The 19814-nt window shown below is 45.4% G+C and overlaps 1 protein-coding gene across 3 annotated transcripts in view; it reads right to left on the reverse strand.

The window, feature by feature from the left end:
• cetp (cholesteryl ester transfer protein, plasma) overlaps positions 1–19814 on the reverse strand; it is a 72029-nt gene that overhangs the window by 43209 nt on the left and 9006 nt on the right. For all 3 annotated transcript variants that reach the window (XM_072518412.1, XM_072518411.1, XM_072518413.1), the window contains exons 4-6: positions 16078–16148; positions 12107–12194; positions 10868–10937 (exon numbers count right to left, since the gene is read on the reverse strand). In XM_072518412.1, the coding sequence (XP_072374513.1) occupies positions 10868–10937; positions 12107–12194; positions 16078–16148 (229 nt within the window). The remainder of the gene's footprint in view (positions 1–10867; positions 10938–12106; positions 12195–16077; positions 16149–19814) is intronic.

Genomic DNA, 19814 nt, shown 5'->3' on the forward strand with positions numbered 1-19814 from the left:
GAAGTCCCTATTTGAGCGGGAGAAGTAGGATTTGTAAATTCTCCTTTAAATTCAGGAGAAGTCAGAGCATTCAAAAAAAAAATATCTATGTACATTAATGGAAGACCTCTTAGGACTGGCGGAACAATTCAATCAGTTCTTAGGTCCTAATATATACACACGGACCGAATTAATGTCCATTATGAGTATCCTATTCACGGGGGAAGAAAAGGGTATGATTAGAAGAGCAGGCATGGGACTGTGGGAGAATAAACACCCGACAGGGGGAAGCGAACCAGACAGAGAGAGAGAGATACAGAGAGAGACAGACAGAGAGATACAGAGAGAGAAAGAGACAGAGAGAGAGATACAGAGAACAGAGAGAGAGACAGAGAGAGACAGGCAGAGAGCGAGAGACACAGAGACTGAGAGAGAGACAGAGAGAGAGAGACAGAGAGAGAGAGAGAGATACAGAGAACAGAGAGAGACAGAGAGATACAGAGAGAGAGAGAGACAGGCAGAGAACAAAGAACAAACAAAGAACAAAGAAATGTATAGCACAGGAACAGGCCCTTCGGCCCTCCAAGCCCGTGCCGACCATGCTGCCCAACTAAACTACAATCTTCTACACTTCCTGGGTCCGTATCCTTCTATTCCCATCCTATTCATGTATTTGTCAAGATGCCCCTTAAATGTCACCACCGTCCCTGCTTCCACCACCTCCTCCGGTAGCGAGTTCCAGGCACCCACTACCCTCTGCGTAAAAAAACTTGCCTCGTGCATCTATTCTAAACCTTGCCCCTCTCACCTTAAACCTATGCCCCCTAGTAATTGGCCCCTCTACCCTGGGGAAAATAGAGAGATACAGAGACTGAGAGAGATACAGAGAGAGATACAGAGAGAGATACAGAGACGGAGAGATACAGAGAACAGAGAGAGAGAGAGAGATACAGGGAGACAGAGAGAGACAATGAGAGAAAGAGACAGAGAGAGAGAGACAGACAGAGAGATACAGAGACAGAGAGAGAGACAGAGAGAGACAGAGACAGAGATACGGAGAGAGAGAGAGAGACAGAGAGAGACAGGCAGAGAGAGAGAGACAGAGAGATACAGAGACAGAGAGAGAGAGAGAGAGAGATACAGAGAGAGAAAGAGACAGAGGGAGACAGAGAGGCAGAGAGAGACAGAGAGAGATACAGAGAGAGAGAGAGAGATACAGAGAAGGCTGCAACATGCCTGGAGTCACTGTTTCAATACAGAGAGAGAGACAGAGAAGACTGCAACATGCCTGGAGTCACTGTTTCAATACAGGGAGAGAGAGACAGACAGAGAAGACTGCAACATGCCTGGAGTCACTGTTTCAATACAGAGAGAGAGAGAGACAGAGAAGGCTGCAACATGCCTGGAGTCACTGTTTCAATACAGAGAGAGAGAGAGAGAGACAGTTTGTTACAGAGAAGGCTGCAAATACTGAACTATCACCCGTGGGAAGGCTGAAATAGGCTCACCCTACAACCACCGCCACCGCAGGCGGAGTCTCTAAAATCATTTGGGAGCAAATAGTTCCCCGATACGGGTTGGTAGAAAATATAGACTTGGACAGGGGAAGCCACTTTACCTCTAAGGTCTTATCAACCGCAGTGTCAGTTCCCCGTCCGGCAAGTTCCCAATATAGCATACAACCCTGCCAACCGCAGGGGCCCAACAACCAGGCATTTCAAAATAATTATTATAATTAATAAATTAATCAAATTTGATACTACTGATTCAGTAACATTTCAATAATAGTATTTCAGCTCAAATTCATCGATTTGTAAGGGTTGGATTGCTGCCAAATTCCCGTTATCAGATGTCCTTGAACAATCTGTTCTTTTTAATCAAAGTTGTTTTGGATTTTTTTAAGACCAGGTCCACATGGTTTGAAGTTTTGATTTCCAGGCTAATTCTAAACATTTATTTTAAAATATCAAACACAATAACTTATTAAACATATAGGTTTTCTGTAGATGAATTCGTCGATTCTATTAAAGAAGGCACTACTAGAAGTTTGGAGATAAATTGGGACTTCCACACTCCTTGGCACCACCCCCCCTCCCTCATCGGGACGGGTGGAAAGGATGAATCAAACCCCTAAAAATCATTTGTCAGAAATAATACTAGAAACTAGGCTCCCCTGGACAAAATGCTTACCGATAGCCCTTCTAAGAAAAGATTTGGGGTTGTCTCCATCCGAAATGTTGTTCGGATTGCCATACCTTGGAACAATGGGGGAATTGCCCATTGCAGAATGTAAAGATATCTATGTAAAGAAATATATACTGGCACTGTTCCTCATTATCATTCCTCAGGAGACAAGGACTGCTAGCGCAGACACCTCCCCTTGAATTCGCAGCCCACAAATTTAAACCAGGAGATTGGGTACTGGTGAAATCGTGGCAGGAAACCAAGCTTCAACCCACTTGCGATGGACCGATCCTGGTTTTGTTAACCACAGAGACTGCCATACGAACCGCGGAAAAAGGTTGGACTCATTACAGCAGAACGAAGGGTCCCGTTAAATCACCACCTGAACAGGAACAATGGCATGTGGAGGCCACTGAGGAACCATTTAAGATAAGATTGAAAAGACACTAAATCCTGAACTGATCAATAATATGACGAAACTACAGCTAAAATGGACTATGCAATGTATAATAATATTAATGAGGTGGGAGTTCGGAATCGGTCGTATGGCTACATTGACAATCCCAGGAAGTCGGTACCCTCAGGTAATACGGATTGATCTATGCACCCTCATAGACTGCGAGTCAGCGGGGAAGGGAAAGGAGTTTAGGGTAGATTCTCTTCATTATTACCGAGGGGGGATGATTACGGAGAGGGAGGGTTGGCTGAAAAGGTTCTGCCAATTGCCCAGAGGGGCACCACCGGTCGTACCCATTCACCAGGTTAATGGAAATTCCCCCTCAACGTGCAAGGCTGGAACTTGTCACCCTGTATACATCACCGTAAAACACACGGCCTGGATTGAGACAGGCAATAGGGTTTGTTCACTTAGACATGAGATATTCGGGGTAAACATGAGAAATGGCAAGACTGAATGCTGCTTCCGTAACTCATTAGACCAGGGAGCAACTCCCACTAATGAAACTAGGGACGACAAGGTGGAGAAAGAACAGGCAGTCAAAATAATTGAAGTAAAAGATTTAGAGCAAACCTTTGAGATAGAGGGCGTCATTCTCCGATACCCCGCCGGGTCGGAGAATGGCCGTTGGCCGACGTGAATCCCGCCCCCGCCTCGCCGAAGTCTCCGGTACCGGAGATTGGGCGGGGACGGGAATCGAGCCGCGCCGGTTGGCGGGACCCCCCGCTCAATTCTCCGGCCCGAATGGGCCGAAGTCCCTCCCAGAAATTGCCTGTCCCGCCGGCGTAAATCAAAGCTGGTATTTACCGGCGGGACCAGGCGGCGTGGGCGGGCTCCGGGGTCCTGGGGGGGGCGCGGGGCGATCTGACCCCAGGGGGTGCCCCCACGGTGGCCTGGCCCGCGATCGGGGCCCACCAATCCGCGGGCGGGCGGGCATCCCCACTGCGCATGCGCGGGAAACTGTCGGCGGCCGCTGACGCTCCCGCGCATGCGCCGCATTTCCGCACCAGCTGGCGGGGCACCAAACGCCATTTCCGCCAGCTGGCGGGGCAACAAACGCCATTTCCGCCAGCTGGCGGGGCGGAAATCCCTCCGGCACTGGCCTAGCCCCTCAATGTTGGGGCTCGGTCCCCAAAGATGCGGAGCATTCCGCACCTTTGGGCCGGCGCGATGCCCGTCTGATTGGCGCCGTTTTTGGCGCCAGTCGGCGGACATTGTGCCGTTGGGGGAGAATTTCGCCCAGAGACCGGCTATGAGGAACAGAATGCGTGGATTGAGTGGGTGAGGTATTCGGCCCAGACGCTGAAGAAAGACAATTGTTATGCTTGCGCATCAGGTAGACCACAGGCCCATATGGAGCCCTTTCCACTGGGGTGGACAGACAATAGAGGGAGCATGGAATGCATGATGGCCCTGTACCAAGATGCAACAGCCTGGGGCAACAGGACCTGCACTGCCCTATCTCTGATGTTTCCTCCTGTTAATAAGAAACTATCAGCAAACCCTCCCTCCTTCTTGGTTACCGTGACGCATCACAAATCGTGTATAAGTCGTTCTGATACGGGGCTAAGTAAAGATATGGGAGAACTCAAGACTTGTATTGAGACTAAGAACGTGACCACCCAGGGCAATTACTCATCACTAAAAAAAACACGTGCGGATATATGGTAGTATTGCGGAGGAAAGATTCTAAGACCCACTCTACCCCCCCAATGGAAAGGGACATGCGCATTAGTTCAGCTCGCCATTCCGTTCAGTATACCCTATGAAAGACAAGAGGAGAGGGGGAGTGTAAAAGGGGAACGAATTAAACGGGGCATACCTACCTCATTTAATGACAGGATTTACCTGGACTCCGTTGGCATTCCCAGAGGAGTACCAGATGAGTTCAAAGCCCGAAATCAGATTGCAGCTTGGTTCGAGTCCCTCTTCTGGTGGGTTACGATCAATAAGAATGTGGATTGGATAAACTGTATATACTATAATCAACAGAGGTTCATCAATTATACCAGGGACGCCGTAAAGGGCATAGCAGAACAACTGGACGCAACCACTAGACTAGCCTGGGAGAATAGATTGGCTCTGGATATGATTTTGGCAGAGAAAGGTGGTGTATGCGTTATGCTGAAAGGACAGTGTTGCACGTTTATCCCCAACAACACGGCACCCGACAGATCGATTACCCGTGCGCTACAAGGGTTATCCACTCTGGCTGTGGAAATGGCACACAACTCAGGGGCAGACACATCCATGACTGGGTGGCTTGAATCATTGTTTGGGAAATGGAAAGGGTTAATTGTATCCATCCTCACCTCCATCATCGTGGTGATAGGAGCATTGGCGGCAATAGGCTGTTGCATCATCCCGTGCGTAAGAGGCTTGGTGCAGAGGCTCATCGAAACAGCCTTGACCAAGCAGGTGCCATTACCCCTGGGTAAAGGAGGCCAGGATACAATTTGCCTACTAGAAAGTGGGGAGACTGAAGGAGAGTACGGCCCCATAGAAAGGGAAGTTGAGAGGATGTTGGACAATTTGGGGGTAGGTTAGAAGAGGCTACAAAGTGTAAAAAGCAACAAGAGTAAAAAGAAAAAAATGGTGATTTGTGAGAAATGAACATTTTGTGTTGTTTTTGTGTTGTTTTTACATGTATAAACTCTCGTTCACAATTAAGATGTCAACAATGAAGCATGATGGGGAAATTAACATGTCAAGTTCTGAGTAAGCTATAGTGAGCGAATTATTATAATGATGTACCAGGATGACCTTCTGGGAAGAACGGGATGTACAATAACAGAACTTGCTAAGCAAGGGGGAAGATAGCAGGTGCAAGCAGGGGGCCTCATTCTTATCTTTAACTGCCGGTCCAAGGATATACCAGGAGCGGACAGAAATCACTACGCAAGGGGGAAACCAAATAAGGGATCACTAATAAGGGAACTGCCCTGTCTATAGTTTGTGGGATGTGTTTCTCACGGATTTCATAGAATTTACAGTGCAGAAGGAGGCCATTTGGCCCATCGAGTCTGCACCGGCTCTTGGAAAGAGCACCCCACCCAAGGTCAACACCTCCACCCTATCCCCGTGACCCAGTAACCCCACCCAACACTAAGGGCAATTTTGGACACTAAGGGCAATTTAGCATGGCCAATCCACCTAACCTGCACATCTTTGGACTGTGGGAGGAAACCGGAGCACCCGGAGGAAACCCACGCACACACGGGGAGGATGTGCAGACTCCGCACAGACAGTGACCCAAGCCGGAATCAAACCTGGGACCCTGGAGCTGTGAAGCAATTGTGCTATCCACAATGCTACCGTACTGCCCGCTTGTTTCTCACGGATTGTATTTTCATGGATTGTATATAACAAAGTGATGCTGTGTGAATTCTGTGTGTCTCTGCTGTTGCTTACTGGAGGCACCCGCTCTTGCAAGATCGATTGAAATAAATACTTCTTCAGAATTTGACTAAGTGTAAATTATTAATAGGTGAGCGGTGTTTCTCACATATCAGGACAGGTGTCCATGGACAAAGAGTGAACGTTTTCCATCAGGCCAAGTGTCTATAGAGAGCTTGGCTCCATCTGTCAGGCCTGGTGTCTATAAACAGAGAGTGACTCCTTCAATCAGGCCTGGTGTCTATAAACAGAGAGTGACTCCTTTAATCAGGCCTGGTGTCTGTAAACAGAGAGTGACTCCTTCAATTAGGACTGGTGTCTCTAATCAGAGAGTGACTCCTTAAATCAGGCCTGGTGTCTATAAACGGAGTGACTCCTTAAATCAGGACTAGTGTCCATGAACAAAGAGTGACTTTTCCCATCAGGCCAAGTGTCTGTAGAGAGGGTGGCTCCGTCTGTCAGGCCTGGTGTCTATAAACAGAGAGTGGCTCCATCTGTCAGGCCTGGTGTCTATAAACAGAGAGTGACTCCTTAAATCAGGCCTGGTGTCTATAAACGGAGTGACTCCTTAAATCAGGACTAGTGTCCATGAACAAAGAGTGATTTTTCCCATCAGGCCAAGTGTCTATAGAGAGAGTGGCTCCATCTGTCAGGCCTGGTGTCTATAAACAGAGAATGATTCCTTAAATCAGGATTGGTGTCTATAAACACAACAATTCTTTCAGTCAGGTTTGGTGTCCATAGACAAAGAGTGATTCCTTAAATCAGGCCTGGTGTCTATAAACAGAGAGTGACTCCTTAAATCAGGCCTGGTGTCCAGAGGCAGAGAGTGACTCCTTTAATAATTCCTGGTATCTACAAACAGAGTGACTCCTTAAATCAGGCCTGGTGTCTATAAACAAGAGTGACTCCTTAAATCAGGCCTGGTGTCTCTAAACAGAGAGTGACTCCTTATATCAGGACTAGTGTCCATGGACAAAGAGTGACGTTTTCCATCAGGCCAAGTGTCTATAGAGAGCGTGGCTCCATCTGTCAGGCCTGGTGACTATAAACATGGAGTGGTTCCATCTGTCAGGCCTGGTGTCTATAAACAGAGAGTGACTCCTTAAATCAGGCCTGGTGTCTATAAACAGAGAGTGACTCCTTTAATCAGCCTTGGTGTCTATAAACAGAGAGTGACTCCTTCAATCAGGACTGGTGTCTATAAACAGAGAGTGAATCCTTAAATCAGGCCTGGTGTCTATAAACGGAGTGATTCCTTAAATCAGGCCTGGTGTCTCTAAACAGAGAGTGACTTCTTAAATCAGCTTGTCCGCAGAGACATGTAAATGTCCCAGACGCCAGTTCATAACTGCTCTTCTGGTTCGAGGAAGGTACCAACACAGCAGCCCCTACGATGACTACATTTCTTGCCCGTTCTTGTCGGTTGCTCAGGCAGTGGAGAAACGGCTTGGGACCCGCCCTGCCTGGGAACCCCCCCTCTGGTCAGCTACGCTCGGGTAGGGAACTCACGGCATTGGTCGCCGTCCTACCCGGGGACTCCATCCAACTCTTACCCGTCGCGGCCCATACACACCTCATTTTGGAAAGTTTTAGTTCAAAAAGTTTTGTTTTGTTTCAGGTAACCCTTAGGTTGCCAACCACATGCTATTTACATCCTCAAACATTTGGATGGTAAATCGCACAGTCTGCGAGACGGCTCGCACTGGTTCATTATTTGAAAGTGTGTCTCGTCCTGAAATTCGGTTTTTGGAAGAAAAGAAAATGAGGGAGTCACACATAGTGACCAATTATAAAGGGAGTAATTGGCACTAAAGGTCAGACAGGCTATCATACGAGATGTTAAACCAAGATAGTAACAGACACTATGCTTGTTTCCACAGAACTCCAGAAGCTCCAAGAGAAGAGAAGAGAAGAGAAGTGAAAGAAGAAGAACCATGAGGACATCCTCCGCGTGGTTCATCGTTACAATGGACATTTGGTTGTGCACGAACGCAAACCCCATGACCTCAAGCCCCCAGCCGTTAATGATTCACTTCCCCACAGTACCCAGAGCCCAGTCACAAGCGACACCACACCATCTTGGTGTGCCAGGTTTATAACCTGGTACTCCCTGTCCTACTTGATAGAATCCCTATTGGTATTGGCGATACTCTGCTGCATCGTGCAGACTATGCGTCTGAGAAAATGGAGAAGGAGAGCCTACTGCGCTCGCACCCCGGTATATAGGATCAGATCCCTTATTTTCGGATATGACCAGACCCCAGACCCCCGCGATCTATAATAAAGAGCATTCATTTGCGATTTGCTGTAAATAAAGAAATGTTCATGAGCAATTGTACGATCCTGAGCTTGACTGCCAAGCCAGGAAAATGTGTATAAAACTGCTATGATTTTGTTTGTATGGCTTAGGAAGTTAGTGTGATGAAATATTTGAGTGAGTGTAGTTTATTAAGGATAGTTAGAGGTTCCCATTTTCTTGTTTTGTCATGCATGCCCCTGTTTGACATAGCGCCCCTCAGAATTGTTCGTTAAAATTTTTTTGCATAGTTATGGTCAGTGTAGAGGCCATAGAAGAGTGCTTGCTGGGTCAGGGAATGGAAAGCAACGCAGTTATGTGATCCTTCACGCTTCGCGTTAGGATCACAAGGAGAGTGTGTAGCCACCTCAGTTGGCCAAGTCCCGATTTAAAATGGCGAACGGCAAAGGCTGAAGGGAAATTCAGCCAACACAGACAGAAACCAGCAGGTGCAGGTTTGCTGTGTATTTAACTCTGCAAAAGCCCAGACAACATCGATACCAGCGACCATCAGCATAATAATGTAGCAGCCATCTACATACTAATGAGCAATCCCCGGGAACAATAGCAACATTTGGGACACACAAAACTAAGACAGACTCCCCGGCGCCAGCAGGAGCCAACACAAAAGAGGTTAACGAACACCTCAAGACCGCCCATCGATCAGGGAACCGCTCCAGTATTGGAGAAATCGAACCAAGCGATTGGAACAAAGTCCAATCACCTAGAACCATGTACAGGGTCCGCCCCAAAAGGCGGGAAGCACCTGGGAACTATAATGTTAAGCCACCAAGTTCAACTCGCTCTCTTCTTCCTGCCCGGGTCACCCAGCAACGCGAACCAACCTTGACCGTGACCGGTGCAATGACCGCCGAAAGAAGTAAGTCTCAAGTCAACGCTCGCTACAAGATAGGCACTCCCAGCTACCAATCCGTACCAACTTCAAATCCCGCAGACTCAGAACCCGAACGAATGGCCATTTGTTCCCCTGACCTGGTGGGCCAGCCCGAAGTTAAGTATAGGCCTGTTAGTTATAGAAGTAGCTTAGACGTAGAATTTGTGCATGAGTAGCGATTACTGTGTATAATAAATGTGCTTTGATTTGAATCTTACTAATCGGTGTATTGAGTTATTGATCATTACTTGGACTTGAACCTCGTGGCGGTATCATAAAGATACCTGGCGACTCGCGAGAAAGGTTATAAAACAGAGCAATTGAACCAACCGAAAAGTTAGCAACACTCCTTAAATCAGGCCGGGTGTCTTTAAACAGGGAGTGACTCCTTAAACCAGGCCTGGTGTCTATAAACAGAGAGTGACTCCTTAAATCAGGCCTGGTGTATATAAACAGAGAGTGACTCCTTAAGTCAGGCCTGGTGTCTCTAAACAGAGAGTGACTCCTTAAATCAGGCCTGGTGCCTATAAACAGAGAGTGACTCCTTAAATCAGGTCTGGTGTCTATAAACAGAGTGACTCCTTAAATCAGGCCTGGTGTCTATAGACAGAGTGACTCCTTCAATCAGGGCTAGTGTCCATGGACAAAGAGTGACTTTTCCCATCAGGCCAAGTGTCTAGAGAGAGAGTGGCTCCATCTGTCAGGCCTGGTGTCAATAAACAAAAAGTGGCTCCATCTGTCGGGCCTGGTGTCTATGAGCAGAGAGTGACTCCTTTAATCAGGCCTGGTGTCTGTAAACAGAGAGTGACTCCTTAAATAAGGCCTGGTGTCTATAAACAGAGAGTGACTCCTTAAATCAGGCCTGGTGTCTATAAACAGAGAGAGACTCCTTCAATCAGGATTAGTATCCATGGACAAAGTGACTCTTTCCATCAGGTCAAGTGTCTATAGAGAGAGTGGCTCCATCTGTCAGGCCTGGTGTTTATAAACAGAGATGACTCCATAAATCCGGCCTGGTGTCTATAAACGGGGTGACTCCTTAAATCAGGCCTGGTGTCTGCAGGGAGAGAGTGACTCCTTAAATCAGGCCTGGTGTCTATAAACAGAGGCAGACTCCTTAAATCAGGCTTGGTGTCTATAAACAGAGAGTGACTCCTTAAATCAGGCCTGGTGTCTATAAACAGAGAGTGACTCCTTAAATCAGGCCTGGTGTCTATAAACAGAGAGAGACTCCTTAAATCAGGCCTGGTGTCTATAAACAGAGAGTGACTCCTTAAATCAGGCCTGGTGTCTATTAAACAGAGAGTGACTCATTAAATCAGGCCTGGTGTCTATAAACACAGCGATTCTTTCAGTCAGGTCTGGTGTCCATAGATGAAGATTGACTCCCTCCATCAGGTCTGGTGTCTATAGACAGAAAGTGACTTCCTTCCATCAGGCTAGTGTTTGTAGAGAAAGTGACTCCATCAGTCAGGCCTGGTGTCTATAGACAAAGGGTGGATCCTTCAATCATGAAGGGAGACCAAATGCCTTTGGTACTTCACATGTTCTTAAAATAATTTTGGCACAAAGAAACACAACAAAATCTCACTCTTTATCTCGAGAATTATTAAAGAAAACGAGTCATACACATGAAATGAAAAAATATCATGTTTACCTGTCCTTTCACAGTATGTCTCAAAGTGAAAGAGACAAAATCTGTGAATAGTTGTTGAATCCAGCTGGTCCTGTTTAGAGACAAAAAAGCATAATGTGAAAACAATCAAATTGCTTAATTGGTTTCAATTGTAAACTCTAGCTAGCGACTGTGTTTCGCAAAATGAAGAAGGAAGGCAAGTAGATTAAAATAATATCATTAAAAAAATTAATTCCTGGAATTTGGTCATCACAAGCATTGATTGTCCTTCCCTAGTTACCCTGAGGAGGTTGTGCTGTCATGCCTGAGGAGATTATTCTTTGTTGTGGTTTAATGACCCAATGGTTTGTTAGGTCACTTCAAAAGGCAATTTCAATTGGATCCCCTCTCACCCTTCTAAATTCCAGTTAATACACGCCCAGCTGATGTCATCACTTTTCGTACGATCAATCCTGCCGTCCCAGGAATCAGCCTGGTGACTTTCACACCAAAGCCCTGTACAGCTGGAGTAAGACATCCTTGCCCTGTACTTAAGTCCTCTTGCAATGAAAGCCAACATACCATTTGCTTTGCTAACTGCTTGTTATACTGCATGCTTGCTTTCAGTGGTGTATAGGACATCCAGGTTCATAACTTATATAGCATCTGCCCTGTAATTGCCCATTCCCTCAACTTATCTAAATCACCTTGAAGTCTCTTAATATCCTCCTCACCACTCACATTCCCAGCAAATTTTATGTCATCAGCAAACTTGGAAATATAACTTTTTGTTCCCTCATCCAAATCATTGATGTATGTTGTGAATAGCTGGGGCTCAAGTCCTGATCCGTGTGGCACCCCACTAGTCACTGCCTCACACTTGAAAAAGACCCATTTATTCCTACTCTGTTTCCTGTCTGCTAACGAATTCTCAATCCATGCCAATGTATTACTCCCAAACCCATGTGCTTAAACTCGGCACACTAACCTCTTGTGTGGCATTTTATCAAAGGTTTTCTGAAAATCTAAATACACCACATCCACAGGTTAACCCTTATCTATTCTACTAGTTACATCTTCAAAAACCTCTGGCAGGTTTGTCAAACATGATTTCCCTGAACAGGGTGGCACAGTGAAAACTAGACCCCTCACCATGTAGGGTACTGTATGTAGCAGATGCTAAGAGTGACCCATGTAAGACAATTCTTTGGATTCTATGTAGTTTTGTGAAATTATCTAATAATCACAAATCTTTCCATTGGAAGAGAAACTTGGACTTACTGATTGTGACTTTGTATTTGCAGCATTAACTTGTCAAAGTTCAGCAGGCAATCAGAGACAGTTACCACAATTCGGCCATTGTCACAAGCTGGGAGAAATCAAAGGTTTGTGAATGATTTCATGTTAAGAATTATTTGAGTCATTTTATTGGCTGTAGATCCAGACTGATGTGGACAAATTGTCCAAAAAAAGGACCTCACACCATTTTATTTCAAACAGTTGGATTATTAAACATTTTCTTGATAAAGTTTCAAACATACTGTGCTGACCACATACACAAAGATGTCTCCAGGTTAATCATCATCACACTGTTTGTCTGCAAACGATCTACCAACTTTTCTCATTTATGTGACTCATGACCAACCATAAGACCATAAGACATAGGAGCGGAAGTAAGGCCATTCGGCCCATCGAGTCCACTCCACCATTCAATCATGGCTGATTTCAACTCCATTTACCCGCTCTCTCTCCATAGCCCTTAATTCCTCGAATAAAACCATGGTATAAAGATTATCAGCAAAACAAAATCATCATCAGGATGGGCAAAATGTGCACATTTTCTGCATGAAGTAGTTCCACCCTGACCCACAAATAGTTAGGTGAGTGGGCCAAAATTGGGCAGATGAAATGAAATGAAATGAAAATCGCTTATTGTCACGAGTAGGCTTCAATGAAGTTACTGTGAAAAGCCCCTAGTCGCCACATTCCGGCGCCTGGTACAGGAATTGAACCGTGCTGCTGGCCTGCCTTGATCTGCTTTAAAAGCCAGCGATTTAGCCCAGTGAGCTAAACCAGTCCCTGATAGATGGAGTTTAACGTGGATAAGTGTGAGGTTGGCCATTTTGGTCAGAAAAATAGAAAGGCAATTATTGGAGAGAAACTTCAGAGTGCTTCAGGGCAGAAGGATCTGGGTGGCCTCGTGCATGAGTCTCAGAAAACTAGTATGTAGGTACAGCAGGTAATAAGGAAGGCAAATGGAATTTTGGCTTTTATAACTAAAGGGATAGAGTATAAAAGTAGGGAGGTGTGAACTATACAAAGCATTGGTGAGACCGCACCTGGAGTAATGTGTTCAGTTGTGGTCCCCTTATTTGAGGAAAAATGTAGTTGCATTAGAGGCAGTTCAGAGGAGGTTCACTAGATGGGCTCTAGAGATGAGGGGTTTGTCTTATGAAGAGAGATTGAGCAGTTTTGGCCTATACTCTCTCAAGTTTAGAAGGATATGAGGAGATCGATTTGAGGTATATATGATGATAAAAGGTATTGACAAAGTAGATGTAGAGCGGATGCTTCCTCTTCTGGGGCAATCTGGAACGAGAGGTCATAGTTTTAGGATATGGTGTAAGCAGTTTTAAAACAGAGATGAGAAGAAATTATTTCTCTGAAAGGGTTGTGAACCAGCCAACCAATCAAAACAAACTTCCCCAATCTCTTGGATGCCATGACGTCTGGGTCCTTCTGCCCAAAGTACAAAACTTTACAACACAGTGTATTATTTTGACACTTTGAGTTCCTTACTTCCTCTGCTCAACTTCAAGGTATGTACCCATTAACAATCCATGGACCAGAAACGATAAAGCAAAATAAAAGAAATAGGAACTAAGGGAATTAACAGGATGAGCCCTTAAAGAATTCACTACTCCAGAGTGCGATGGATGGCAGGACATTGAGTAAATCTGAGGAGGAGATAGACAGATTTTGAATTAGTAATGGATTGAAGGGTTATGGAGAAAGGGCAGGAAAGTGGAGTTGAGGCCAAGAGGATATCAGCCATGGTCATATTGAGTGGCAGAGCAGGCTCGAAGGGCTGAATGGCCTAATCCTGCTCCTGGTTCTTATGTTCTCACTATTTGACCTCTGACAATTCCTCCTCTCATGGTTAAAAAGACCTGTCGCAGTTGTATTTTTCAAATACGACCATAGTGGGACGGATCTCGAATAACGACGAGTCAGAATACAGGAGGGAGATAAAGAACCTAGTGGAGTGTGCAGTGACAACAATCTATCCCTCAGTGCCAGCAAAACTAAAGAGCTGGTCATGGACTTTAGGAAGCAAAGTACTGTACAGACCCCTGTCAGCATCAACGGGGCCGAGGTGGAGATGGTTAGCAGTTTCAAATTCCTAGGGGTACACATCTCCCATAATCTGTCCTGGTCCACCCACGTCGATGCTACCACCAAGAAAGCACAACACCACCTATACTTCCTCAGGAAACTAAGGAAATTCGGCATGTCCACATTAACTCTTACCAACTTTTACAGATGCACCATAGAAAGCATCCTATCTGACTGCATCACAGTCTGGTATGGCAACTGCTCGGCCCAAGATCGCAAGAAACTTCAGAGAGTCGTGAACACAGCCCAGTCCATCACACAAACCTGCCTCCCATCCATTGACTCCATCTATACCTCCCGCTGCCTGGGGAAAGCGGGCAGCATAATCAAAGACCCCTCCTACCCGGCTTACTCACTCTTCCAACTTCTTTCATCGGGCAGGACATACAAAAGTCTGAGAACACGCACAAACAGACTCAAAAACAACTTCTTCTCCACTGTTACCAAACTCCTAAACAGCCCTCTTATGGACTGACCTCATTAACACTACACCCCTGTATGTTTGACCCGATGCCAGTGTTTATGTAGTTACATTGTGTACCTTGTGTTGCCCTATTATGTATTTTCTTTTCTTTTCTTTTCATGTACGTAATGATCTGTTGAGCTACTCACAGAAAAATACTTTTCACTGTACCTCGGTACACGTGACAATAAACAAAATGCAATCCAAATAGCTCATGTTAGAACCTTTCATACTCTCCTACATCGTTTCCCCATTTCCACTCATCACAAACTTTATCAATTTCAAAACTAAAATACCCAGAATCCTGCTGACTGCCAACACTTTACCTCCCCCAGCCCATTTCCAAACCCCTCACACCCCGCTCCCACCATGCACCTCTGTATACAAGCTTTGTTGTCATACTTCTACATTACAGCCTCCACCCTATCCTCTCCCTCCCAGCACCACAGGTTAATCATTCAGCCTTTGATCTCAAACTCTACCTCTACCTTTATTCATCTCACCTAACATCAAACGCTTCCTAAGAACTTGCTTCTTCAATCAGGCCTTCAATTTCCCATCCTCATATCCCTGTGCTTGCTTCTCAGTGACCCCCCCCCCCACTCCTCAGAACACCCACCCATGCTATAATGTGCCCCATTGTCTCTATCCCCACCTCATTCACTCTAATGCCTCAGGCCTTGTGATGGCTAGGCCTAGGCTCTGTCTCTCACAAAGCCGATGGCAAGTTTGAATGTTACGCCAAAGCCTCGTCCAATTTTAAAACTTATTCTTTCATGAAATTTGGCCATTGCTGGCAAGGCCACTATTTGTTGCCCCATCCCTAATTGCCCTTGAACTGAGTGGTTTGCCACACCATTTGAGGGGGCAGTTAAAAGTCAACCACATTGTTGTTCGTATGGAGTCATACATAGGCCCGATCAGGTAAGGATCACAGATTTCCTTCCCTAAAGGATGTTAGTGAACTAGATGGAGTTTTCCAACAATCAACAATGGTCCATTACTGAGACTAGCTTTTTAATTGAAGACTATTACTTGAATTGAAATTCCACCAGCTGCCGTGATGGGATTTGAACCCATGACCGCAGAGCCTAAATCTGGGCCCCTGGATTACTAGTCCAGTGACATTACCACTAACATAATGGGAGTACATTGAAAAGAGTGAGGATTTTTGGGGCCCAGGGAAAAGAGGGAACAAGGAGAAAAATGAGAAGCAGTAAAAACTGCTTTCCCTTAAAGAAAAAGCTGAAATTGTACATCAATATAGAAAAAGGGCTCAATAGAAATCAGGATCCACTCATAGCAAAATTCAAAAGAACTGACAATTTCAATGAATTGTATAACAGAGTGAGTTTGGTCTGCTATTTCATAGAATCTTAATCATCACACTCACCTAAAGTTAGAGCAAGATTAAGATCAGTCTGGGATTCAATCTCAAAATCCAGCGAGTGATTTAGATTTAGCCTAAGAAAATAAATAATTGAAGGACGTTGAGGAATATCCAATCACTGCCCAGTAGAGTCACATGCACATAAATCACTTCTCTGATGAATGCAAACCCACTGCGCAAACTGCAAAACTCACCCCTAAACGCAGCTTGCCAGAACATTTAACATTCAAACATGTCAGACTTAATTTCATCAACATTTCCTCAAAGTTGTTAAAGTTATCTCCTCCAACCTTCTGAACCTATAAGCTTTTAAAAGCCAAACTTTGTATTGTCTAATTATTACTCTCTCATTTTACCTCAACTTCTCTCCTCAATCTCCTTCTCAATGTAAAGAAGCTCTAATCAATAAAAAAGCTTGCTCATTGCAATTAAGAATAATAAATTAAAGAGTACTGACTAATGACATGTGTTTAAATATTGAAGGGTAGAGATTGATTAGTCTAAATTTAAAGTCCATACGGGAGCACAGTGGTTAGCACTGTGGCCTCACTGTGCCATGCCCCGTCTTTGATTTACCATTTGGGTGATGGTCTGTGTGGAGTTTGCACTTTCTCCCCATGTGTGCGTGGGTTTCCTTCAGATGCTCCGTTTTCCTCCCACAGCCCAAAGATGTGCAGGTTAGGTGAATTGGCCATGCTAAACTGCCTTTAGTGTCCAAAGATTAGGTGAGGTTACGGGGGAGTATGCCTAGGTAAAGTGCTCTTTCCCAGGGTCGGTAAAGACTCATTGGGCCAAATGGCCTCCTTCTGCATTGTTGGGATTCTATGATTCTATGACCTGGCGATGAGTTCAGTGTTCGCCAATAGAGACTTAAAATAGGCATTACGCAAGTTAGGGGCCAAATACCTACTTGAGTGACCACCTGAACAACAGCTCTGATAGAAGTAGCAGTGGTCTGAATGCTTGTGCAGATTGGGTACGAGCCATCCATTGCTGATCATCACTGTGCCTGTTCTACACCTAAAAAGCGGGCACAACCTGGTATTGCCATTGTGAAATGTTTACAATAAGAACACCATTAAAAACACGGAGGAATAGTAGAAGCTTTAAAAAGCTCCCTGTTCCTAAGTTTCATACAATGGGAGCTAATTGACGGTATGGTAGCACAGTTGTTGGCACTGCTGCCTCACAGTGCCAGGGACCCGGGTTCAATTCCAGCCTTGGGTGACAGTTTGTGTGGAGTTTGCACATTCTCCCCATGTCTGGGTGGGTTTCCTCCGTCCGGGTGCTCCGGTTTCCTCCCGCATTCCAAAGATGCCAGGTTAGGTGGGGTTACGGGGAGAGGGTGGGGGAGTGGTCCTGGGTAGGGTGCTCTTTCAGAGGGGTTAGTGCAGACTTGATGGGCCAAATGGCTTCCTTCTGTATTGTAGGGATTCTAAGATTCAAATCATACTTTTGGATCATCACTGAGGCTTTGCTGCTGAGCCTGCAGCAAGGTTAATGACAACATTTATTATTTTAATTATGTACTAATTCAACATCTTTATTTTACTGTGCTTGGTAACCAGTCCATAGCAGAATCTCTAATATTAACAAGTTAAATGACACATATTCTATAACCAGGATTTACATGAACCAGAATACTTTATAATTGTCTGACATTTATGAAGGCATTGGATGGTGCAATACCTGCTCGAAACAACTATTTTTAAAAATTATTTCATGAGATGTCGGTGTCATTGACAAAACCAGCATTTGTTGCCCATCCCTAATTGCCCTTTGAACTGAGTGGTTTGCTAGGCCATTTCAGAGGGCAGTTAAGAACTGACCACATTGCTGTGAGTCTGGAGTGCCATGTAGGCCAGAGCAGGTAAGGACGGCAGGTTTTCCTCCCGAAAAGGAGATTAGTGAACCAGATGGGTTTTTACAACAATCGGTGATAGTTATCACAGTCACTATTACTGACACTAGCGCTTTATATTCAGATTTATTCATTGATTTTAAATTCCACCAGCTGCCATGTTGGATTTGAACAATATCCCAAGAGCATTAGCCTGCGCCCCTGGATTACTAGTTTATTGACATTACCACCATCTCCCCATGAATGTAATAATTTACAGTCTTTATCATCTTAAAAGATTAATATTAGCAGTCCTCCAGTTCTCTTCCTTCACCCAGTGGTGCACTAAGCAGACTTTTGTGTGTTTCCATAGCTAGTTACTCCCGGAACAGGTCGCTAGCCGATCACCAGGGCCTTATAGCTTGAGGGGGCACCACTCTACATCGAGCGTGTCTGACCAGGAGTTATAGAATTTACAGTGCAGAAGAAGGTCATTCGGCCCATCAAGTCTGCACCGGCCCTTGGAAAGAGCATCCTACTTAAACCCATGCCTCCACCCTATCCCCATAACATAGTAACCCAACCCTACCTTTTGGACACTAAGGGGCAATTTATCATAGTCAATCCACCTAACCTGCACATCTATGGACTGTGGGAGGAAACCGGAGCACCCGGAGGAAACCCATGCAGACACAGGGAGAACGTGCAAACTCTACACAGACAGTCACCCGAGGCCGGAATTAAACCTGGGACCCTGAAGCAATGAAGCAGCAATGCTAACCACTGTGCCAATGTGCCCACCCCTGTATAAAGTGTAATAAATATCCTGGTGGATTCAGAAATTCTGGTAGATTCAGAATTGTGTGAACAAATGTTAAAGTATCAATGACAACTAGTACCAACCATTGGCATGTTTGGAAGGGATTGGAGGTCAACACAACCTGTTTGGCCACATTATAAATGCACCTTCCTTGACCATCAGGTTGTGGGGCAGGACACAGGCCCGGAGCTTCTGGTTCAGAGGCAGGGACACTACCCACTGCTCCACAAGACCACCTACTGGCAGCCCTAAAGACCACTAATTCACGGTTAACATACTAGTTGTCATTGATACTTTAACATCTTACCACCTATCTATTCACACAATTCTGAATCTACCAGAATTTCTGAATCCAGCAGGATATTTATTACACTACATACATCGGATATAATGCTAGCTAAAAGTGTGGTTAATTTCGACTGTATATTCAATTGGGAGTTTTCTCTTTGTGTTTACCCAGCCTTTGAGAAAGATGTCCACCTATTTGAAGGATGTTATCCTCAGGTTCAAGTGATTAACAAATCTCTCATTAATCCATGCACACACAATATAAAAACATTGGATTGTGTTTCACACATTGTCCGTCAACAGGAAAACCAAGGACAACCTCGCTGCAGCCATTCTTGATGTGAATTATTGGCTATCAGGCAGTTAACTGACAGACGTCAGGGCTTCCATCTTTTTAAAGGTGAAGACCCCGCTTCCAAGAGCTGCTGGCCAATCAGATGGCTGGCGGCTAGTCCCAGCAGCTCCATCAGGGATAATGGCCACCGCTGGTACTGCAGGCAGTTCCAAACAGCGATGAAGGTCCTGGAATTAAGGTGAATTTGTGTGGCTCACGTGCCAGTCAGGCATGAGAGTTGTGGGCGGGTGGAGGGGGGGGGGGGGGGGGGGCTCATTGTGGAGGGCTGTAGAGGGGTATTTCAGTGAGGGGACAGTCTGAGATTCCAGAGGCCCTTTGTGGGGCACATTGTGGCCATTGATTGAACACTTAAAGGCTTCAATTTGTCTTCAGATGGGAAGCCCATCTTCACCCTCCTCCACCTCAACTTTCTCGGAGGAAGTCAGGAAAATGGCAGA

This window comes from Scyliorhinus torazame, chromosome 10 (assembly GCF_047496885.1).
Source record: "Scyliorhinus torazame isolate Kashiwa2021f chromosome 10, sScyTor2.1, whole genome shotgun sequence".
NCBI classification, from domain to species: Eukaryota; Metazoa; Chordata; class Chondrichthyes; order Carcharhiniformes; family Scyliorhinidae; genus Scyliorhinus; species Scyliorhinus torazame.